The 20,140-nt window shown below is 49.4% G+C and overlaps 2 protein-coding genes across 6 annotated transcripts in view; one reads left to right on the top strand and one right to left on the bottom strand.

Moving 5' to 3' along the window:
- DDX42 (DEAD-box helicase 42) overlaps nt 1–10,554 on the top strand; it is a 16,799-nt gene extending 6,245 nt beyond the window's left edge. For all 5 annotated transcript variants that reach the window (XM_083809029.1, XM_083809028.1, XM_083809031.1 and 2 more), the window contains 11 exons: nt 607–726; nt 1,193–1,369; nt 1,856–1,984; nt 2,860–2,959; nt 3,658–3,705; nt 4,262–4,359; nt 5,324–5,600; nt 6,228–6,454; nt 7,773–7,883; nt 8,271–8,372; nt 9,054–10,554. In XM_083809029.1, coding sequence (XP_083665155.1) covers nt 607–726; nt 1,193–1,369; nt 1,856–1,984; nt 2,860–2,959; nt 3,658–3,705; nt 4,262–4,359; nt 5,324–5,600; nt 6,228–6,454; nt 7,773–7,883; nt 8,271–8,372; nt 9,054–9,770 — 2,106 coding nt within the window. In that variant the 3' untranslated portion in view covers nt 9,771–10,554. The remainder of the gene's footprint in view (nt 1–606; nt 727–1,192; nt 1,370–1,855; nt 1,985–2,859; nt 2,960–3,657; nt 3,706–4,261; nt 4,360–5,323; nt 5,601–6,227; nt 6,455–7,772; nt 7,884–8,270; nt 8,373–9,053) is intronic.
- LOC310885556 (parathyroid hormone/parathyroid hormone-related peptide receptor-like) lies at nt 10,524–20,140 on the bottom strand. Its single transcript, XM_083809042.1, has 13 exons — nt 18,806–20,140; nt 17,939–18,044; nt 17,421–17,531; nt 17,176–17,300; nt 16,911–17,005; nt 16,382–16,559; nt 16,034–16,187; nt 15,811–15,871; nt 15,141–15,207; nt 14,909–15,007; nt 14,422–14,559; nt 14,274–14,315; nt 10,524–13,940 (listed from the first exon to the last, which is right to left on the bottom strand). Exons 1-13 carry the CDS (start codon nt 18,881–18,883, stop codon nt 13,584–13,586), a joined length of 1,611 nt encoding a protein of 536 aa, XP_083665168.1. The 5' UTR covers nt 18,884–20,140; the 3' UTR covers nt 10,524–13,583.

The following is a 20,140-nucleotide window of genomic DNA, read 5'->3' as shown; positions in this document are numbered from 1 at the left end:
ACAGAACTATCTTCGTTGTATTTTTTTTTCTCTCATTCTTTTTAACTGCCTTAGTAGTTTTAATGAAGATTTTGACAGGGAATTCCATGTTTTGAATACCAAGCCTCTTGGACACCTTCAATGACTTTGGTTTAAAGGAGGTTGATTTTCCTCAGCAGTTTTTGAAAGTCATCTCTGGGCTTTTCAAATTGGGCACCCAAAATTGCCAGTTGTATAGTTGCAATTGTACTAAAGAACCACAGAGCTAAGAATTGAAACTGGAAATCCTATATGCAAGAATTATTTTTTTTTGCCATTTGAGACATGTTAGCGTGGTGACTTCCTGTGAAGGGAACTATTTGGAGGAGGAAGGAGATAAATTTTACAAGGAAGTAGGTACGATTTTTAGTAGCTTGTGTTGATTGACAACTTATGTAATTTTTTTATATCTGAAAGACCTAGTTACACAGCACATATGGAGTTTGCACTGAGTTATACTTAGGTCTGTTAAAAAAAAAAAAAAGGCAGTTTTCTGAGGTAGAAATAGCTTTGTTCATTTTTTTTTATAGATTTCTTTGGTTTTCTCTTACTGCTTTCCATGAACAAAGATATGTTTTTATTTCTAAGGTCTCCGGTGCTGCTCCTCCAAGACCTGGCAGTAGCTTTGCTCATTTTGGATTTGATGAGCAACTTATGCATCAAATTAGGAAATCTGAGTATACCCAGCCCACTCCTATACAGTGCCAGGTGAGTGTTGTTACTCTCTTACATCTAAATGCAGCTAACAGAATGCATGCAAAGGTCCCTGGTGCGTATGAGGGTGTATACAATTCTAGTTTCCTATATAGAGCTGTCACAGAGAAGAATAATTTGGATTTTTGTAGGTAAATAGCTTTGTTATTTTTCTTGGGTTTAGCATTCTTACAGCTGGACAGGATGCATTTATGGCCATGTAAATATATCCTGGGGATGTTGTACTGTGCCCAAACACCGACTTCATATAGAACACTAACATAATACTGCAATTACTTCCAGCCCTTAAACCAAACTAACTCAAATCTGACTTGGCAATAAAACTGTGTATGTATCTACGTATGCTGCTCTGAGTCCGCTGCAGCATGTCTTCCATTTTTATCTGGGTTTTCATTTAATATCTAGGACAGTAACATGCTAAGTTGGGCATAATATGGGTTTAGAATCTCCTTATTTTTAGGGCGTTCCAGTTGCACTAAGTGGCAGAGATATGATTGGGATAGCTAAGACTGGAAGTGGAAAAACAGCAGCCTTCATCTGGCCGATGTTGATTCACATCATGGATCAAAAGGAGCTTGAACCAGGGGACGGTCCCATTGCAGTGATTGTATGCCCAACCAGAGAGCTTTGCCAACAGGTAGGTGTCTAGAAAATATGTGTACCATACAGTGTTCCTACAGAAGGAGGCAAAATTCTGTGCAGAAGTTGCCAGAGAACCTCAGTAACCTATTTGAAAAAATTACTCTGCACCTGCCTCCATTGTAAGCTCACAATCCTCACACTAATTTTAGTCTAAGGATCATGACAAACTTTAAATTGTTACTTTTACACAGTTCTCCCATGTTATTCTTAAGTATTGGGAGTACTGTGGATACATTGCCACAAATTGTATGTATAAAACAATAGCTTAAATTGCAGTTGAATGCCTAAATAGCTTTCCCAGATAAGTGAATGGAAGTTATCCGCAAGTATTGGAGCATTCAGTCCTGAGGATTTCTGAATAATTTAATTAAGCTGATAACTGAAAATTGGATTTCAGGAGCTGGGCTCCATTGCCAAGGTAAGAGTATCTTCTCAGATCCTTCTAACCTGAACTGAGATGTGTTCTGTTTAAAATTCTCAGATCCATTCTGAATGTAAGCGCTTTGGTAAGGCGTATAATCTGCGCTCCGTAGCTGTGTATGGAGGAGGAAGCATGTGGGAACAAGCCAAAGCCCTCCAGGAGGGGGCAGAGATAGTTGTTTGTACACCGGTAAGTACCTGTCTGCACACAGTACGTGTTTTGTTGTGTAACTGAAGCTGAGACAAATCTCTCAGTATCATTGGTGATGTAGATTTTGTTCTCTGATCACTGAAATCCAGGTTCTTCGCAGGTTATCAGATGTTAAAGACAAATAAACTGGGATTATTCCTGTCTCAAGAGAAATTGAAAGAGATTAGGTATGATCTTCCAACAGAAGACATAGTAGCAAGCAAGACCTGCTTGAATCAGTGTCAGTTGTGTGCAACACCAGCTTCTGATTGCTGAGTCTTAAATTTGTGAGGAAAATTCCCAGAATGTCTTGAACTTGAGTGACATCTTCCTGAATCAGTGTAGAGCCTGTAGCAGTTACATTGAAGGGCTGAGACATCGACTGGGTGTTGATGCGGAGCCAGTGATTTAAATGAGCGCTATTCTCAACTGATTTTTGCTTACTGTAAAACCTAGTTACAAATTTGGGCAAAACTGAGTAAGTAATGGTTGGAGGAAGTTTTATTGTGGGTATTTATTGCGGGTACTGGGCAAAAAAAGCAAAGCGTGAAGATCTCCTGCACCAACAATTTTGGAATTAAATAGTTCACAGTTAAAGTTAAGTCAGGATGAAGAATGGGCAATTTTAGGGTCTCAGCACTGTTTATCCTTCAAAAACTAGTCATAAAATTCATCTTGTCAAGTATACTTCATGAGAGATTTAGGAATCTGTTTCTATGACTTGAATATTAACACTTATTTCCAGACTGAAGCCCTGACGTGTTTTTGTTCTATGTCTCTGGTAAGTGAGGATAAAAAGCAGCTAGGTGATTGAGGGTTGTATATAATTTTTTTTAAATATGCTTTAAAAAAATGGCTTTTTTTTTTCTCCACAGGGTCGTTTGATTGACCATGTGAAAAAGAAAGCTACAAACCTTCAAAGAGTCACTTACCTTGTGTTTGATGAAGCAGACAGAATGTTTGATATGGGTTTTGGTATGTACTGACCAAAGGTCACCGTTTTGGAAAGCGGCAGTGTGTGATTCCCAGCTTAATATGACTGTTTATAGCTCCAGTAGCTTCCTATACTTAATACATTATGGAAGTGTTTTCTATACAAAGCGCATATTTAAAGGTCTATTATCTGTTGGTATAAAGAGATTAGCAAAGCCCTGTTGATGAACAAATTCCCAAAAGCCTGATTTTCATCTTAGAATCGGTGAATAACTTTTGGGCAAGTCACTTCTGTGTTTTGATTCTGTGTGTACAAACTAGTGGTGTTAGAAGAACTTTCTGCTTTTTTGGATCAGGTTTAGTCATTCGGATCTATATGACTTTGAATATGTGCCCAGGAATCATGGGACACAGTAAAGATTTGGCGGTGCTATGATACCCCAATGTGAGAGACGCTTGTGAGATGTACAGAGTGTGCACAGATTCAGCTAGGATCTTTGCTTAAAGGAACTTTTGATGAAGTCCAAGGAACCTTAAGAAAGTTCCGTAAGGAAATTTGAATGAACTTCCGTTGTGCAGCAAAGAGCACCAGGAAGTCCCAGTAAAATTAAATATCAAGGGAGAGGCACTCATTCCTTCTGTGGTTATTTGTTAAATAAAGCAGTCCAGTTGTGTTTCTGAGTTAGTCCACTACCTAATGAGCATACAGCGTTGATTAGAGCATTTTCTCTCTCTTCCAGAATATCAGGTCAGATCAATTGCAAGCCACGTACGTCCTGACAGACAGAGTAAGTATAAGCAAGTTTCAAAATACAGTGCTGGGAGATGAAGGAGGCTGTATGGTGGGCTGCCAGTTAAGAATCTGGAGCAGAGCTTGGATTTCTTGTTCTTGACACAGCCGTGCAGTGAGACTTCCGCAGGACTCCGGTGGCATTATTCTCTGTGGGGGCTGGTGGGAGGGATTGCTTGTGAAGTGTGAGCATTTAACCAGGCTGTTCATCACTCTGTAATCCCTCCACAGACTTTACTCAGAGAAAAAATGATTAGCTGAATTAATATTCATATGCTTTGAGACTCTGTGTTCTAAAGTGGCAGAAAAGAAGGCTCACAGCAGTGCCACCTATTATTCATATCCTATTTCAAATACCATGAAACGTATTTCTACTTCGAGATATTCTAATAGTCACTGTGATTGATAATTTTCATTAGAACCGCTGAAACAGACTGTAGCTTTAGATCCCTGACATACAGTACAGTCGTACAGGTTCACAATATCTGTGCAGTGTTCTCATAATTCTGAAAAAAGGTTTTTCATGAAGCTCAAATACTGTTTTTTTCTTTCAGCCCTCTTGTTCAGTGCCACTTTCCGTAAAAAGATTGAGAAATTGGCCCGAGATATTCTGATTGACCCAATTCGAGTTGTGCAGGGAGACATTGGAGAGGTAATTCCACCTTACTTCTGATACAGTCATAGAAATGAATCATTCTGTTGTCTGAAATTTGTGTTAAACTGCAGTATTCATCACATATATTTAAGAGTAAATATCTTGTGTTTAAAAAAAATAGTTTTGTGATTTTGTTTTTGTTTTATTTTATTTTATTGAGCTTTCTGCCAGGAAATAATCTTGTAGTGATGGGAGGGTTTCATCTAGGAGTGAAACAACATTTAAGGCAGTGATTGATTGGCTTATTAGGCTGAATCAATAGGTGTATCCTTTTGCTTTGTCTCAAAAATATAAATAGGGCGATTACAGCTTTTGCGATGGAGGATTTGCAACTTAGACTGTAATGCCTCTCAGCTGTTTTATGTGGGAATGTTGATCTGTACTTGCTTGACAGTAGCAGGTGAACTATCAGCATGCTTTGGTAATAAGTCAATGAAGTGGGCAGATGTATGCTTGCTGTGAAGAAACTTTGCATAGAATATATGCAAACTGTTGAGAAGTTTCACAAACTGCCTTCAGAACATTCTTCTTTCAACCAGTTCCCTGCATTTTTGTTTTTTTTAATCAGGATTGTGAGGTATCCCTTCATAACAAAAAATGAACGGCTACCTGCGGCCTTGCCTTTCTAGGAGACTCGTTCTTCTAAACTTTGCTTAAGGAAAAAAGCAGCTGTCCTTGCTCAGTCAGTTTCTGTTTGTGTCAAAGTCTGCAGTTTGCCTCTCAGATTTATCAGAGAGTAGCTCGCTTAACCCCTGCCTTTTCTGTGTAGTGAAGATAAAGTGGTCAGCAATTAGTCAAGCAGGGGATAACTGAAACCTCATTCAGAGGAGGATGTCAGTCCCCTGCTTCTGTACATTTTATTCTCACACTTAGTTTAAATTCTTGATTTTATTCTGCTGTGTTTGTTTGCAATAGTGCCTTTTGTGTACTGCATTGTGGCTTGTCTTATCTCTCTCCTCAGGCAAATGAAGATGTTACTCAAATTGTGGAGATTTTCCCTTCTGGCCCTAGCAAATGGAACTGGCTGACTCGACGCCTTGTGGAGTTCACATCTTCTGGGAGCGTTCTCCTGTTCGTCACCAAGAAGGCAAATGCAGAAGAGCTGGCTAATAACCTCAAGCAGGAGGATCATAATTTAGGGCTGCTTCATGGTGACATGGACCAGAGTGAGAGGAATAAAGTCATTTCAGAATTTAAGAAAAAAGGGATCCCGATACTGGTAGCTACTGATGTAGCAGGTATGTGGCTTTTTAAGAAAGAGCAGCTCGTACAAGTTGTGGATATCAGCAGAAAGGTTAATGCACTTCAGTGGAAAGCAACAAAGTTGGCTTCTACACCTGCTGGACACAGTTTTCCAGGTGTTTTTCAGAAGTAGTGTTAGCAAAGGATTACATTTTTAAAGTCTTATAGTGATATTTGAGTTACAGTGACAGGTATATTATTTAATATACAAAAAGAAAATAAGCTGTTTCTTAAGGATGTAATTGCTATTCATCAGTCAGCTGACAAATTATGCATGCTTATATGAGGAGGAGATGGATGCACTTGAAGCCTTCTCTAGAAAACCTTTCGTACCCAGATGTTTAGCTGAACAAAGCATGGATTTCAATGTATCTTTCTCACTTGAAATGAAAGCCATTTGAAGAGAGATGTTCCATCTCCAGTGCTGTGAACTTGGAGATGAGCGATATTGCTGTACCTAAGATAGCAAAGAGTCGTAGCGTATGAAGGGTGTCTTAACAGGGATCTTTTCCTGTGAAAACTCCTTTCCTATGCTGGAGCAGAATGATGTGCTGGTATGAATGGGATTGCTTTGAGTTCCTTCAGGCCAATCACACTCACCACTGTATTGCTCTTTGTTACAGCTCGTGGGTTAGATATTCCTTCCATTAAGACTGTGATCAATTACGATGTGGCTCGGGACATAGACACGCACACCCACAGAATTGGTCGCACTGGCAGAGCAGGCGAGAAGGGAGTTGCCTACACTCTGTTGACTCCCAAAGACAGTAATTTCGCGGGTGATCTCGTCCGAAATCTGGAAGGTGCTAATCAACATGTTTCCAAAGAGCTGCTGGATCTAGCAATGCAGGTACAAAGCAAAACTTTTTGAGTAGAGGAAGGTTACTTCCATGAGTAGCACAGTGAGCAAATAAGGAGTTCAGAGTCTTGTGTCTGGCTCCATCATATATTCTCAGTGACCTTTTGGGAACCTGTATTGTTTTTAAGTAGGCTTTCTAGTGTTTTTTTTGTTATGGCCTTTGAAAGAATGCAGAAGACATGATGATTTTGGACTGCAACATGTAATCTATTCAGGGGTAAAACATTGCCTAGGAAATTAGGAACTATAACCTGTCTGATGTCAGCAGAGCACTCCAACTCTGGTATCTCCTTACCATCAGATTTTCGATACGCATTAATAGCAGGTACCTAGAAGATGCAGCTTAGCTGTAAGCTGAACTAGAGGCTGATTACAGGAACTTTCACTTTGTGAACTGGTTGTGGCTTGATCGTTTTACCTGCTTGGCAGTGCTGTCTGGCAGGCTTACTATATATAGGTCTGATGGATTGCTCAAACAATTGTGTTTATGCCGCTGTACTTGTCAGCTCGTTAGGTTCTTGTCTTTTGCTGCCCTTGTAGCTGCAAAGAAGCAAAGGCTTTTTGGTAATTTCCAATTTCAGGTATGGATTAGCATGCTTGTGACTTCACCCAGCAGCTTAGACACTAGCTGTTAGAAGTAAATAGTTTTTCTGGTGTACAGAGGCAGCATTTTCACAAGTGACAGAGTTTGTGAGGCACAGCTCCAAGGCTGTGTATGAGAGGAGAGAACAGAAGCTGAATGGCTTGGCTTACTGGCTTCTTCAGGTTTGAACAAACTACAGGATATAAGGAGCGGTGCAGCTAACCATTGTCTAAAAACCTAGTAACAGGAGGTCTGGTTGGACTGCCCTTTCCTAGCCACTGCTCGTTGCAGTAAGTTTTGCTGACAGAACTTCATTTCTTCTTAGCCAGGCAATGGACTAAATCAATAAAACCCAAACATGAGCAATTTCAGAGCTCTCAAGCGAATGGCATTAGAGATTGCACTTATTCCTGGGTTTATTAGAATACAACCCCCCAAAACTTTAGTATGTATGAGAGCTCAGGACATAAAATCAGTTATCATAAGGAGCATTTGTAGGAAAAGCTTCAGACCCACATGACAGGACTGTCTCCAAGTTAATTATAAAGCAGCGTAGTCTGATGTGTCCCGTCCCCTTGCAACGGCTGTGTTGTGGATTGGGAGACTGTTTTTGTTTTGTTTTGTTTTTTGAAATGAGCAAAATCCTTCTTTTCTGAGTCTCATTACCAGTGTTTACCAGTCTTCTCATTCCCTGTGTTGAAAAGCATTTGGTTTTCTTTTGTACAGAACCCATGGTTCCGGAAATCCCGTTTCAAAGGAGGAAAAGGCAAGAAGCTGAATATTGGTGGTGGTGGCTTAGGATATCGTGAGCGTCCTGGTCTGGGATCAGAAAGTTCTGTAAGTAGAGATGCTGAAGAAGTTCTTTACAGGTTCTTGGAACTTTTAAACTCAGGATTGACCAGCTTGTGGCTTGCTTTTTTTTTTTTTTTTTGCGAGCTATCTGATTTCACCTTGGTTTTATCATCTGGTTGCACCTCGGTTTTGCTTGTACTGTAGGGAGCTGGGAAATGTGGTTATACTGCTGAATAGTGAGTTGCTTAGAGCTCCTGCACCTTTACCTTTCTGTCATCCTCAAGATCATGAGCCAAACTGTGCTACTGTTCGGTGCTCCCGGAGGTTTGTGGTCCTTAGTGGGCATTTTCCCTGAGTGCAGAGTGAAGATAGGTTTGGAGAAGTGTCTGAGTTGGATAAATCTCTCCAGTTGTCCTTTGTCTTTCTGCTTAGGACCGTGGAAACAACAACAGTGTGATGAGCAACTATGAAGCGTATAAGCCATCCTCTGGGGCAATGGGCGACAGACTTACAGCAATGAAAGCAGCTTTTCAGGTTGGTTCAGTCCCTTGTATCCCAAGTTCCAACTCAGGCACTTGTATCCCAAGTTCTACCTCAAGAGAAAAGGAAATAACATGGAAAAATTTTACTACTGATGGTTCAAAATGTTTTTTATTTCCTCCCTCAAGAGTGCAGAAACCCTGCTGACTTCAGGGAAGTTAAGTTTGGTGGTTGCAGCCATGTCTCATCCAACTGGAGCACTCAGTGTTGCAGTCCAAAGTGGAGGAATAGCATGCAGGCTGGACTGAACATAGCTGCACAACATGAATGTGCCAAACTTATTTTGTTTTCTGCTGCCTATTTGCTCTTTTTCCCGTTTGGATTCTGCTCCTAGGCTTGATCCTACTTAAGTTGCTTAGCAGCAATAGTGTAATTGCAGACAAAAGAAGCAGGGAACAGAGACACCCTTTCTTTTGAGTGTGAAAATAAACCCCACAGTATAGGAGTTTCGTTGTTTCTGTGGTCTGGTAGCAGATGTCCGTTACTAATTCTGTGTTCATAAGCACGGCAGGAATGTAATCGCTCCAAGACTGACTTTTTATAGGAACCCTTTTTACTAGGGGTTCCCCAGAGTTCAAGACAGGCTTGTGTATGCATGATGACTGTGTGTTTTTGTGGTGCAGTGTAGAGGCAAACGTGCTCTCTTTTTTTTTTTCTTTCCATCTCTTCTGGCAGTCTCAGTATAAGAGCCACTTTGTTGCTGCAAGCTTAAATAACCAAAAGACTGGAAGCTCTGCTGCGGGTGCTAGTGGCTGGACTAGTGCTGGGAGCTTGAACTCAGTACCAACAAGTTCAGCGCAGCAAAATTCTGCAAATCCTGACAGCCCGATTGCAGCTGCCGCAGCAGCAAAGGGTGTTCCAGGTTTCACCAGCACCGGGAATCTGAGCAGCGTTCCCACCTTCCCAAGCGTCGGAGTACAGGGCTACAACAACACCACGACTGCCAGCACTAATAATCGAGAAGGCGTCGGCAGCACCAGCACCGGCGTTGCTCCTGGTGGTGGTGGCGGCGGCGGTGGCGGCATCGTCAGAGAACGATACAATGACAACAGGAACAGTCGGCACAATGAGGTCCCACGCCGGGGAGAGGGCGGTGGCGGTCGCTACAACGACGTGCAGCGCCACGGGGAAGGAGGTGGCCGCCACAGTGACGCTTACCGGCACGGAGAGGGCCGGCACAGCGACAACCATCGCCACGGTGAAAGCCGGCATTTCGCTGACGTGAGCAGTGGCAATCGCAATAATGGTGAGAGCAGGAATATCAGCGAGGGTAGGAACAACGAGAACAGGAATGGCGAGAACAGGAAGGATGCCAACAGCCGGGACAACAAGACAGATGGTTTTGCTGTCCCAGAGCCCCCAAAACGTAAGAAGAGTCGATGGGACAGTTAAAGGCTGGTGCTTCACAGCCTGGTGGAATCTGTGCAGGTAGTGTTGTCTTTTTCCAGAGGATTTCTTGGGTTTTTTGGTAACTGGTTGTTGAGCAGCTGGGGGAGGAGAAGGAAACCATGTGAACTCCTTGTGGAAGTCTGCACCGGTACATCTGCGGACAGATTCAATCTAATGATGTGTACATGCAATGCTTAGTCAAAGAGAAATCATTTTGATAAAGCTCCCTGGGTTCTGCTTTTAAACATTCAGTGCTCAAGTGACTCTGCTGGATTTAAACAGATCTTCTTGACAAGAAAGAAGCTGTTTCATGTCCTTGGAACATTAAGAAACTGTTGAAGGTAGTCTTTTCTTAACCAGCATTCACACTTACAAAAAAAAAAAAAAACACAACAAAAAGTTCATCTGGAGATGCTCAGGACCCACCTGTTTAACTTTAACCTTTCAGCAATTTGTTCGGTATGGTGAGTTCTTCTCCAGTCTCTTCTTTTCCCATATTCTTCTATCCCCAAATAATTTGGCCTCCAGATTGGCCCGTCTGTCTCTCCCCATCAATTAAGAATGTATTAATTTACATTGCTGAAGGGGGGACGGAGCAAGTTGATTTTTCTTAAATTTCTTACGAAGCTGTTCAAGGGATCCTTCTCCAGCCCAGTTAACCACGACGTCACACATAGTGAAGGATGAACTCCCTGGTTTTTTTTTTGTGGTCAGTACACCAATCCTATTGCCCCAGGTATTTTTCTTTTCTTGTAAAAAAAAAAAAAAAAAAAACAACAACACAAAACTCTTCTTTCTTAATAACCTTCATTTTGGTGGAAGCCTGCATAGCAAACGTGTCTCTCTGCTGTGCCTATGCACCCTCTGTTGTGAGAGGGCTGATTGCTTTCTTCAAAGTAAAAACAAAAAAGGGAAACAAAATGTAGATATGCCACAGCAATCAAAGGCTGGCACCTCCCCCTCACGAAGTGAAGCTAAATGAAGAGGCTTCATTCAGAAATTCAGGGACCTGCTGCTCAGAAGCCTTTAGGGAGAACCTGAAAAGGAATTGAAGGAGTGGAACAGCTCAAATATCGCCCCATATTGGACACATGTAGTTAAAACTGTAAAATCTTGCTTGACTGTTTTTAACTCATTGTGTGTATTACCTGTTTTTTAACTTTTTTTTTTTTTTGCACCGTAAAGGTAAGGAAGAACTCTTTTGTTGAAACATGTCAGCACCCACCTCTGTCTTGTTTCTACTGAGAGAAGTATCAGAAACTGTCGTTTTTTTGTGACATTGTGATGTTTTCTTTATCAGCTGTGCATTTACTTTCTGCTTGCTCTAGTAAATGTTTTATTACTGGGACAAAATATCTAGCACGTGCTTTTTGTTCTCCACTTCTTCCTTTGGCTGTTCTGGCATGTGGATAGCGATTTGTCTGGCTGGAGATCTGACTGCATCCCTTTCTTTGAACAGAAGTTTTGGATTGTAGTTTAGAAAATAATTCCTGTGGTTTTTCTCAGCATCGTTCACAGTTTTGAAAACCGTATTTTAGCTTCAGAGCCTACCGGGGAATAGATTTCTCTCCATTTTACAAGCGTGGAAGTGTGCAGTCCAGGACACATCGCTTCTCCCAGCCTTTCATGGAGTCATTGTAGAGCTGGAAGGGGAACTCAGCCACAGTCCTGTCATCTGACTTGCACATGTCCTGGTTTCAGTGAAGACAGCAATTTGATTATTTGGGCCCCCTCGCTATCTAGCTCTAATAGAGGCTTTAGAATGGCTTCCACTTGAATTACCTAATCGCAGTCCAGGCAGAAACCTCTTTGCACTGGTTTGAGCTCTGCAAAACTGAAGACTTCAGCATATTTAGTATTAAGATGAGGATGATGCCTTGTTCTAGGGCAGATGCGGCAGGGGGTTAGGAGCCACTGCTGGGTTCCTTTTTCCTTATCACACGTAGTGTTTATCACTCAGCATAATTAAAGGTTTGAGTTTTGAAACCAAAAAATAGCTTGGTGGTCTGAAGGTGCCCTCTGCTCCCTCCCTGTCTTGGTCTCAGGTCGCTGCCACGGGGAACTGGCCTGTATGTGGCATACGCGTGGGTTTCTCCCCTTCTTTTTAATGCGTCCCTCTGCTGTTCTGATAGGATTATTGAAATTCCTCACCCCTCTCTCAGCTACCAGGAGCCTCTGGAGAATTGAGTGAGTAAATATTGATCGGTGACAGAGCGCTATAAATATCAGTTCGCAGGTCCCCGTTAGGTACATACGGGGGCTGATTCCTTTTCCACAGAACAAGGTAGCAGTGTGAGCTGCATGCCAACTACCCTGAAAGAGAACCTCTCTCTCCTTGCAGGGGGCTGGCTGTGCTTTCTTCTGAACAGACGGGAGCACAACTCAGCTGAGCAAATCAATTACAGGAAGCTCAGGTTTGGGAAGTACAGCCCTGCTCCTGCCTCTGCTCGAGCATCGGTCGCCCCCTCTGCCTCTCGTCCCCCAGAATGGGGCACTTGCTTTCTTGGCTGGGGGTGATGCAGGTGTGCCAGCTTCTTCTAGAGCAGGAAACCTCATCCCTGCCCTGACACAGGCCTCCTGGCCCTCTGGCTGGTGGTTCCTCTACTGATTTCTAATCCTCGTGGCTCAGTTTGCACCTTAGGCTTTCACCGGAAAGCTCCGCAAATGCACAGAGTTATTTACGTGTTCTCTGTCAGTAGCTTTATTATGAAATTACTGCCTTGGAATGTGTCTCAAGTAGGAAAAAACCACCGACGTGCCATGTAACTTCAACTGGTGTATGAACCCCAACAACATTGTACTCATCACCCCCCGCCCCGCTCCCTCACCATCCGAGAGAATTGTCTGTGCAGGGCATCGCAATATCCTCGGGAATGCCTTTTCCCGGCTGGGTGCTGAGGTTTTCCAGGCACTGTGTGTGTCACAGAGGGGGCAGGAGGGGAGCTGGGAGGCGCCACCGCACCCCAACAGCGAGCAGCGAGGGTAGATCTGGCTGTGTGAGAACCTGGCTGGGTTTCCAGCCCTTCGCCCCCTCTGCTTCCTCCTGTAACCATTTGCTGAGACCGTAAAGAAGTTTGAGGGTGGAAGCAAGCCTTGCAGACTGTCTCTTTATTAACTAGCTTGCAAAAAGACCCCAGGGCCAAGGCTCTGGCATGCTGTGGTCTCTGCCTTTCCACGCCATCATGCTGGAAAGCGTGGGGGAGCGAGGCATTTTGCTGCGCCCTTCCCAGGCTGTAATGCACGGTCTGCCTCCCTCAGCCCATCGTGTCCCGGTGACTCCGTGCCCCCTGTTTGTGGCTGAGCGGTGCCTGTAGGCGTTCACAGCACCGCTGAGCTACGCGAGGATGCAGGTGAGTGCAGGGTGAGCCGCAGAGCAGCTCTGCGGGCACTGCTCACTGCCAGCCCCGGGCTGCACACCGCAGGAATTAGTGCCAAGGAGGGGAGGCAGACTTCAGGGCTGCGGTGTCGTTGGCACGGCTTTGTACACGCTGGAGCTGAAGTAGCCTTCCAGGCTGTCAGAGTCTGTCAAATTGGGCCTGGAGGGCTGTGTCCTGGTGATGATTCACGGCTTTGCATGCACAGACATCACTTACACCACTCATCTGCGCGTGGAAGGAAAGGAGGTTTTGAACCAGCTCGTTTTTAGGCCGGGTAGGTACAAGAAGGAACAGGAGCACGTGGTCCCTTTGCGTGCTGGCTGGGAGGCAGAGGGATTTGTGTTGATTCAGCTGCTGACCCCTGCCCCAGCTCTCCACGCAAGCACAAAAGGAGCCCAGAGCGCGAGGATCAGTCCGGCTGGGACATGCACCGTTAACTTCACAGCATCGTCTCCAGCTCTTTGTTCAGGCTGGGGTGACTCCGATCCACATCTAAGTCCCCGGTGGTTTCCCCGCAGGCTTTCTGGCTCATCTCCTGGGTCGGACAGGGCAAAAAGTCCGAGGCAAAGGAGCCGGGGATGTAGCCTGGCAGGCTGGCACGGGCGGGGAGCAGCAGCCCACGCTGCTGCGTGCTCCCCGCCGCTCGCCCCGCGAGGCTCATGCTGAAGCTGGTGGTGGCGTGGGAGGCCAGCCCGCCGTAGTAGCAGCTCCCCGCCGCACTGGTGGCGCGTGCCTTCTGCTTGAAGTCCAGTGCCAGGCTTCTCCGAAAATGGGCCTTTTTAATCTCTGCCTGCACCTAAGGGAGGGATCAGAGACAGCTGCTGGTGCTCAGAGCCAGCAAAACGGGCAGCCCTTCCCTTCCCTTCCCTTCCCTTCCCTTCCCTTCCCTTCCCTTCCCTTCCCTTCCCTTCCCTTCCCTTCCCTTCCCTTCCCTTCCCTTCCCTTCCCTTCCCTTCCCTTCCCTTCCCTTCCCTTCCCTTCCCTTCCTAGAGATTTTTCCCTTCCAAAGCCTACAGAGAGTGATGAATCAGTTTTCCCTCCAGTTATCCCGAGCCGGGGGCTGCGGGTTAAAGTCCCTGACCCTAAAGGGGCTTGACCCAGAGCTCAGCTGCTCGCGCTTCTCACTCACCTCCCCGTTGCAAAAGCAGTAGATGAAAGCCACAAAGAAACCCTGCCAAAAGAGACGGATGTGGGGTTTGAGTCCCGAGCCGGGATGCCGTGTGCGTGCCCGGGTTGACATCGCTCGGTGCTGGGAGGGCAGCCCCACAGCAACGTACCTGAGAGGAGTTAAAGAGCATCTCGTAATGCATCTGGATCTGCCACAGCACCCCGGAGACTTCGGTGTAGGGCATGGCCATGAACACCACGTAGTGGACTCCAAAAAGCGGCATCAGCACCAGCGTGGACTTGAGCAGCTTCCTGAGAGGAGAAACACTCGGGGCGGTGAGCTGGGACCTGCCAGCCAGCCCGGAGCTGCCGGTGTTGGGGAGCGTCCCAGCGAAGGGCTGGTGCTGGAGCTTCTGCTGCTGCCCTGGTTTGTGCAGGCTATCGCACATCACCCGGCTCGGGGAAGGGACCAGGCAAGGTTTGAACCCCGAGCCTCCTGTTTCAAGCAAACCGAGCTGCCAAAAGTGCCGGCTGCCACCCTCCCTCGCTCCTGCAGCTACTCCAACGTCTCTGCTCTTTGTTCCCAGCCCTCTGGGGAACCGTCCCACCTAAACGAGCCAGCCCAGGGCTGGGACATGGCCTTGCTGCTGCCAGCACTTGCCTGTACTGCTGCCGGGGGTCCAGCTTCCCCGTGTTCGTCTCCCAGAGCTTGGAGGCCAGCACCCGGACGATGTTGAGGAAGAGGAAGAAGTTCACCTGCCAACAGACGCCCACCGTGGGTTTGTTGCCGGCGGTGACCCGGCCCAGCAACCACAAGCAATCAGCCCTGGGTTGCTCCCAGTCCCCTTTCCCTGCAAAGGGTTGGGAAATGGAGCCACGGGGTTCTCACCACGATGGCAGCCAAGATGGGGACCTGATAAATCCACTTCATGTTCCCCGCGCTGAGGTCCCAGCACCTGAAGAGACCGGTGAAGAACCTTTGGAGACGCCTGCAGTCACTGGTGAGAACTGCTGGCTGATGGCCCCTGTCCCCCCCAGCCACCGCCCCCATCTCCCGTCCTGCCACCCTTCACCTCTTTGCCATCTCCGAGCGAGCCTGGCTGGGAGAAATCTGGAGTTTGGGTAAATCCTGACCCAGCAGCAGCCCTGTTACAAGCACCTCCAAACATCTTTCTGTGGCAAATCAGGTTTTAATTAACCTGAATCCTGCTGAGAGCTCCTTGTCTAAACCTCCTGCTCTAAGTCCTCCTCTTGGTGGACGAGTGGTCTTCCTCTTTTTAAAATCTTAACTTTAGAACATACCCTTGGTGTTCATCTTGGCACCATTTATCAACCAATTTATGATGTAAAGCTGCATCCAGCTTCCTTCCACATGCAGAACAAAGATATTACTGGTCTAGATTACCGACAGTTTTATAAACAAGCCTTGTATACTGGTTGATTCCTCTTGTTCTTTTTGGAATTTTTTCATTTCCAGAAGCTCTGGTGCCCACAGATTTCTTGCTAGCATTTGCAACCAAGCTTTCCCTCCCCAAGGGCCTGCTGGTGAAGCTACGTACTGCGTATCCGCCAGGGAGGCCCTCACGCTGGCCCAGACAGACACAAAGACAGCAGGGAGACCTGGAGGGACACAAACCGGGGTGAGGAGCACAGCTGAGACACCACGTTTGCAGCCTGAATCGGTTCCTGGCGGCTGCTCTGCATCCCATTGCCCTTCTCTTGGCAATCGGTGCTGCTCAGCGCCCCAGCTCCTCGCGGGGTGGGGTTGGGGTCCAAGCTTACCCCAGCCGATGATGATGAGGACCCACAGGTAGCTCTTGTTGGAGAGGAAGGCCATGAAGATCAGGCTGTGCAGGTAGAGACCTTCCACCAGGATCCAGTAGTGGTTGGTGGCCAGAAAATAGAGGAAGAGCGTCACCACCACCTTGCAGCCGACCTGCGGGCAGAGAGGTGCCCACGTCAGACCCTCCCCTGAAAGCTGCAGGCCACCAGAGCTGCATCCCCTCGGGGTTTTTCCCTCCCCTCCCCGGTGGCATCACCCCGAGTGTCACAGCCCTACATCTCCTTGCACCAGGGCCCCTAAATCCCCATTTCCCCCGCTCCTGCCCCCGGTCTCCGTGCACCACTTGCCAGGTGGCTCCGTTGGCCCGGCGAGGAGCCCATTTCTGCCTTGAAGTCGTCCTCCCGCAGCTTCTCCGTCTCGCTGGCCGAGTAGAGCACCATGTCCTTCACGAAGATGCTCACCGCCCGGCAGATGAAGGAGGTGAAGAGGTGGACGTGGATGTAGTTGCGTGTGCAGTGCAGGCGCCTACGGAGAAGGAGGCGACGTGAGCCCAGCCCTGGCTGCCCAAAAAGCTCAGCGCATGTGGGCTACCAGGCAAGGGGGGGGGCCTGGAGAAGGTCAGCCCCAAGGTGCCAGCCCCCCGTGGGCACAAAAGGCAGCTCGGGGGACGAGTGGGGTTTCATCCCCCTTCAGGAGCGGGGAGCTGGTTGTACCGGTCACCAGTACGTGTCTGGGGGCTCCGGGAAATGCTCTGAGGTTTGTGCTGGGGTTGGGGTGGTGCCGGTGCCCCACGGGGCTGCTCCCCCCAGGTGCTGCGTGCAGGAGATGGGGACGTGGTTGTTCCCCCCGCGGGGATGGGGTTCAGCTCCTCCTTACTTGAAGTAGGAGAGGATGCAGACGGCGACGATGAGGGAGGCCAGGGAGATGGAGTAGCCGATGGTGTACATCAGGTGCAGGCGCTCAAACACCTCCTGGAAGAGAAGGGCTCTGCTCCACGCCTCCCCCATGGCCCAGGACCCTTTCTGCCTCCAGGCCGAGAGCACGGGAGGAGCAGAGCTTGTTCTGGGGAGCCCCCAGTCCCAGCCATTCCCGTGGCCCCCAGCCCAGTCCCTTTCCCAGCGCCTCTGACAAGTGAGGTCACCTTCTCGCGGCTCCGGCTCTCGGAGGAGAAGAGCACAGCGCATTCGGTGTAATTGGCCCAGGTCTTGTTGAGGCTGAGAGCCATCTCCCACGTCCCGTAGGCGCTGCAGTACCTGTAGGCATGACCTGGGAACGCGGTGGGTGCTGTGACAGCAGCAGAACCCACAGGAAACCCATCTGCACCCCCGCTTGGTGCAGGCGGCTCCCCGAGGTGAGCTCACGCCCTGTCCGGATGCGAGCGCTCACCTTTGTGGTTGAAGTCGTAGATGTAGTCGGGGCAGGGCACGGCCACCTCCTGGCTGGGGGAGCCCTCCGGCCAGCAGATAATCCCGTCCCACTCTGGAAGGCAGCTGGTATCTGGCCAGGGAGTAAAAGGCGCATCGCACCCCGTGTCCAAACAGCGCCTCGTCCTGCCTCTGGCCCCCCTGGGCCCCGAACCAAGGCGAGGAAGTGCGCTGCCATGCCGTCACCCCTCGTCTGCAGAGCAGGGGGACCCATCCCCATCCCCATCCCCATCCCCGAGCTCTTGTTTGTGCTGCACATGGGGCTGCCCAGTGCAGCCAGCGCTGGCTCATCAGTGTAAGGGTTTGATTAGCCCCTAATTACACCCAGGAGCTGCACAAATCCATCCCGGGACCCTGTGGTCCCCAGGCGCTGCAGGTCCCCTTGGCCCCGTCCTGCTGCCATCGGAGGGGACAGCGTTCTCCGTGACATAGCCAGGTCCCCAGGCTTGCCCCCCCCCATGCGCAGGGTCAGGATGCTACCTTTGATCTTCTCCAGCTGGGCTTTTATGTCCCTCTGACATTTCTCCTTGGCTTCCACCAGGAGGTAAATCTGCTCTTCTTTCGTGAGCACGTCGTCGGGGTCCACCTGCCCAGACAAAACCGGGGTGAGGACCCCCCCCCATCACAGGGGGGCTTTGGCCAGTGGTGCCTAATGGCAACTTGGCTCAATTCTGCTCCAAGCACCCTTTGCACCCTCCTGCGCGAAGCAGGAGCATCCTCGGGTGGGAAATGAGCCAAAGCCGGAGCAAGAGACAAGCAGGGAGGCCCGGAGCGCGTCTGGAGGAGGTGGGCAGAGACAACGGGGCAGCCAGGCTGGAAACGAAGGTGCCGCAGCCTCGCGGCACCGTGCTGTCCCCGGTGAGCTGGGTGTGGGTGGCTGGGGGTAGAGCTAAATGATGTGGGAAGAGCAGAGCCATAAGGGGAGAGATTCGGAGAGGGGATGGGCAAACCAGCAGCTTTGGAAAGGAAAAGGAGCCGGGATGCTGGGCGCTGGCAGAATGGGGCTGGGGAGGCACGGAGGGGGTGCATCAGCAAGGGGGGGCGCTTTGGGGAGAGGCGCTGCCGTGGGTGCCCCCAGCTCTGCCCTTGCTGCCAGCCCCGCAGCCTCGCCGGCGCTAACGGGAACTCGCCTGGGTCCCTCCGGTCCCTTGCGAGCCCTGCCCTGGGCATGTGCAAGAAATGAAAAAAAATAAAATAAAAAAATCCCATCACGGTGTCCCCGAGGCTGCTGAAAAGCTTTTAGGGGGAGTGCAGATGCAGGAGGTGCGGGCTGCCCGGGGGCGATCGGCGATACCTGAAGGCAGCAGGGCGGCGGGCCTGGAGGAGCCCGGGGCCGCGCGGACTTACCAGAGCCCAGGCAGAGCTCAGGAGGCAGCAGCAGAGCAGGGCCACCACAACGCCTCCCCCGGAGCCCGATGCCACCATGGTCCCGCCGGGGTCCTCAGGGATGGAGGGGTGGAGAGAGCAAAGCCTTCGCCTGGGCGCAGCCGTCCGGGCACCACGAATCTCCGCCAGCCCACGGGCTACAAAGAGAGCTGGAGCGGTCGGTGAGGCCGAGCATCTTCTGCGAGCGCCGTCCTGGTCACGGTCCCCATCGAGGCGAGGTGGCAGCAGGGGCACAGCGTGTCCCTGGGGGCTCGGGACGAGCCCCGGTCGCGGCAGCACTACGGGATGCTCGCAGGCTTGCCACGCGTGGGGGGTCTCCCCCCACCTCGCTTGCTCTTGTTGCTTCTCCGCGTCTCCCCTGCTTTAAGCAGCTCCCGGAGCGTGAGCAAACAATTCCCGTCGGGATGGGGACGGCCGAGCTTTATTGGCTTAGCCCTAGGTGCTAAAATCCTCCTCAGTCGAGGCAGATTCCTCCTTTCAGAACTCCCCTCGCTGCCCGGTGGCTCATTTTTCAGCTGTCACGGCATCCCACTGCCGCCCCCAGCAGCAGACTGGTCCCGAGGAGCCGACAGACTGGGAAAATCCCAGTAAGTGTGCCTGGAGGTGGGGAGGCAGAGGGTGCCACGCGTGAGCATCCTCACTGCTTCGCTGCTGGTGCTGGAGCTGGGATGTCTTTGAGGCAGACGCCAGTTTAACCCTTTTCCTTCTCCCGGTGTTGGGGCGTACGCTGGGGAGGTGCATCGGGGTCGGGACACGCACCCGTGGTGCTTGTGCAGGACCTCGCTGCGTGGCCGTGCCCAGGGGGGCTGTGGGGTGGAGGAGCTGCAGCTCCCTCATCGCCTGTATCCCCATGGGGAGGCCCTAGGGCTGGCCCCTGCGTTTTGGGATCGTGCACGCAGCCGGCTTGTTCCCACCACCCCACTGGTTTGGACACCTCGTGTCCCCCCAGCATCCCCCCGGGGAAATGGGGGCACAAAGCGGGGAGTCCTCCCTCCCTGAGCATAGAATCATAGAATATCCAGAATATTGGAAGGGACCCACGAGGATCATCAAGTCCAGCTCCCGAGCAGGTTGTCCTCAGTGGGATGAGGCTGAAATTCAAAACCCTGGCGCAAAACCCCGGGAATTTCAAGATCCCAGCCCAGTGCTTCACCCATGCAATCCATGGCTGGGTGCAGCTATCGCTGCCTCCGTAAATGGCAAAATCCCGCACGGGGCAGAGCCCCCTGGGGCCTCCCTCTGGGTTTTCCAGGCGGGGGGGGGGCTCGCTCTGGTCCTAACCAGGAGCCTCCCCGC

This window comes from Anser anser (assembly GCF_964211835.1).
Source record: "Anser anser genome assembly, chromosome: 23".
Taxonomy (NCBI): domain Eukaryota; kingdom Metazoa; phylum Chordata; class Aves; order Anseriformes; family Anatidae; genus Anser; species Anser anser.
This window is presented reverse-complemented; position numbering and strand designations above follow the sequence as displayed.

Bases quoted from the DNA above. Each gene is read 5' to 3' on its own strand.
- LOC310885556 (XM_083809042.1), bottom strand. From the start codon at position 18,883: ATGGTGGCATCGGGCTCCGGGGGAGGCGTTGTGGTGGCCCTGCTCTGC. The intron at 15,008-15,140 runs GTGAGAACCCCG...GTCTGTTGGCAG, and splicing joins CCATCTTGGCTGCCATCGTG to GTGAACTTCTTCCTCTTCCT. The intron at 13,941-14,273 runs GTGAGTGAGAAG...TCCCTCCCTTAG, and splicing joins ACTGCTTTTGCAACGGGGAG to GTGCAGGCAGAGATTAAAAA.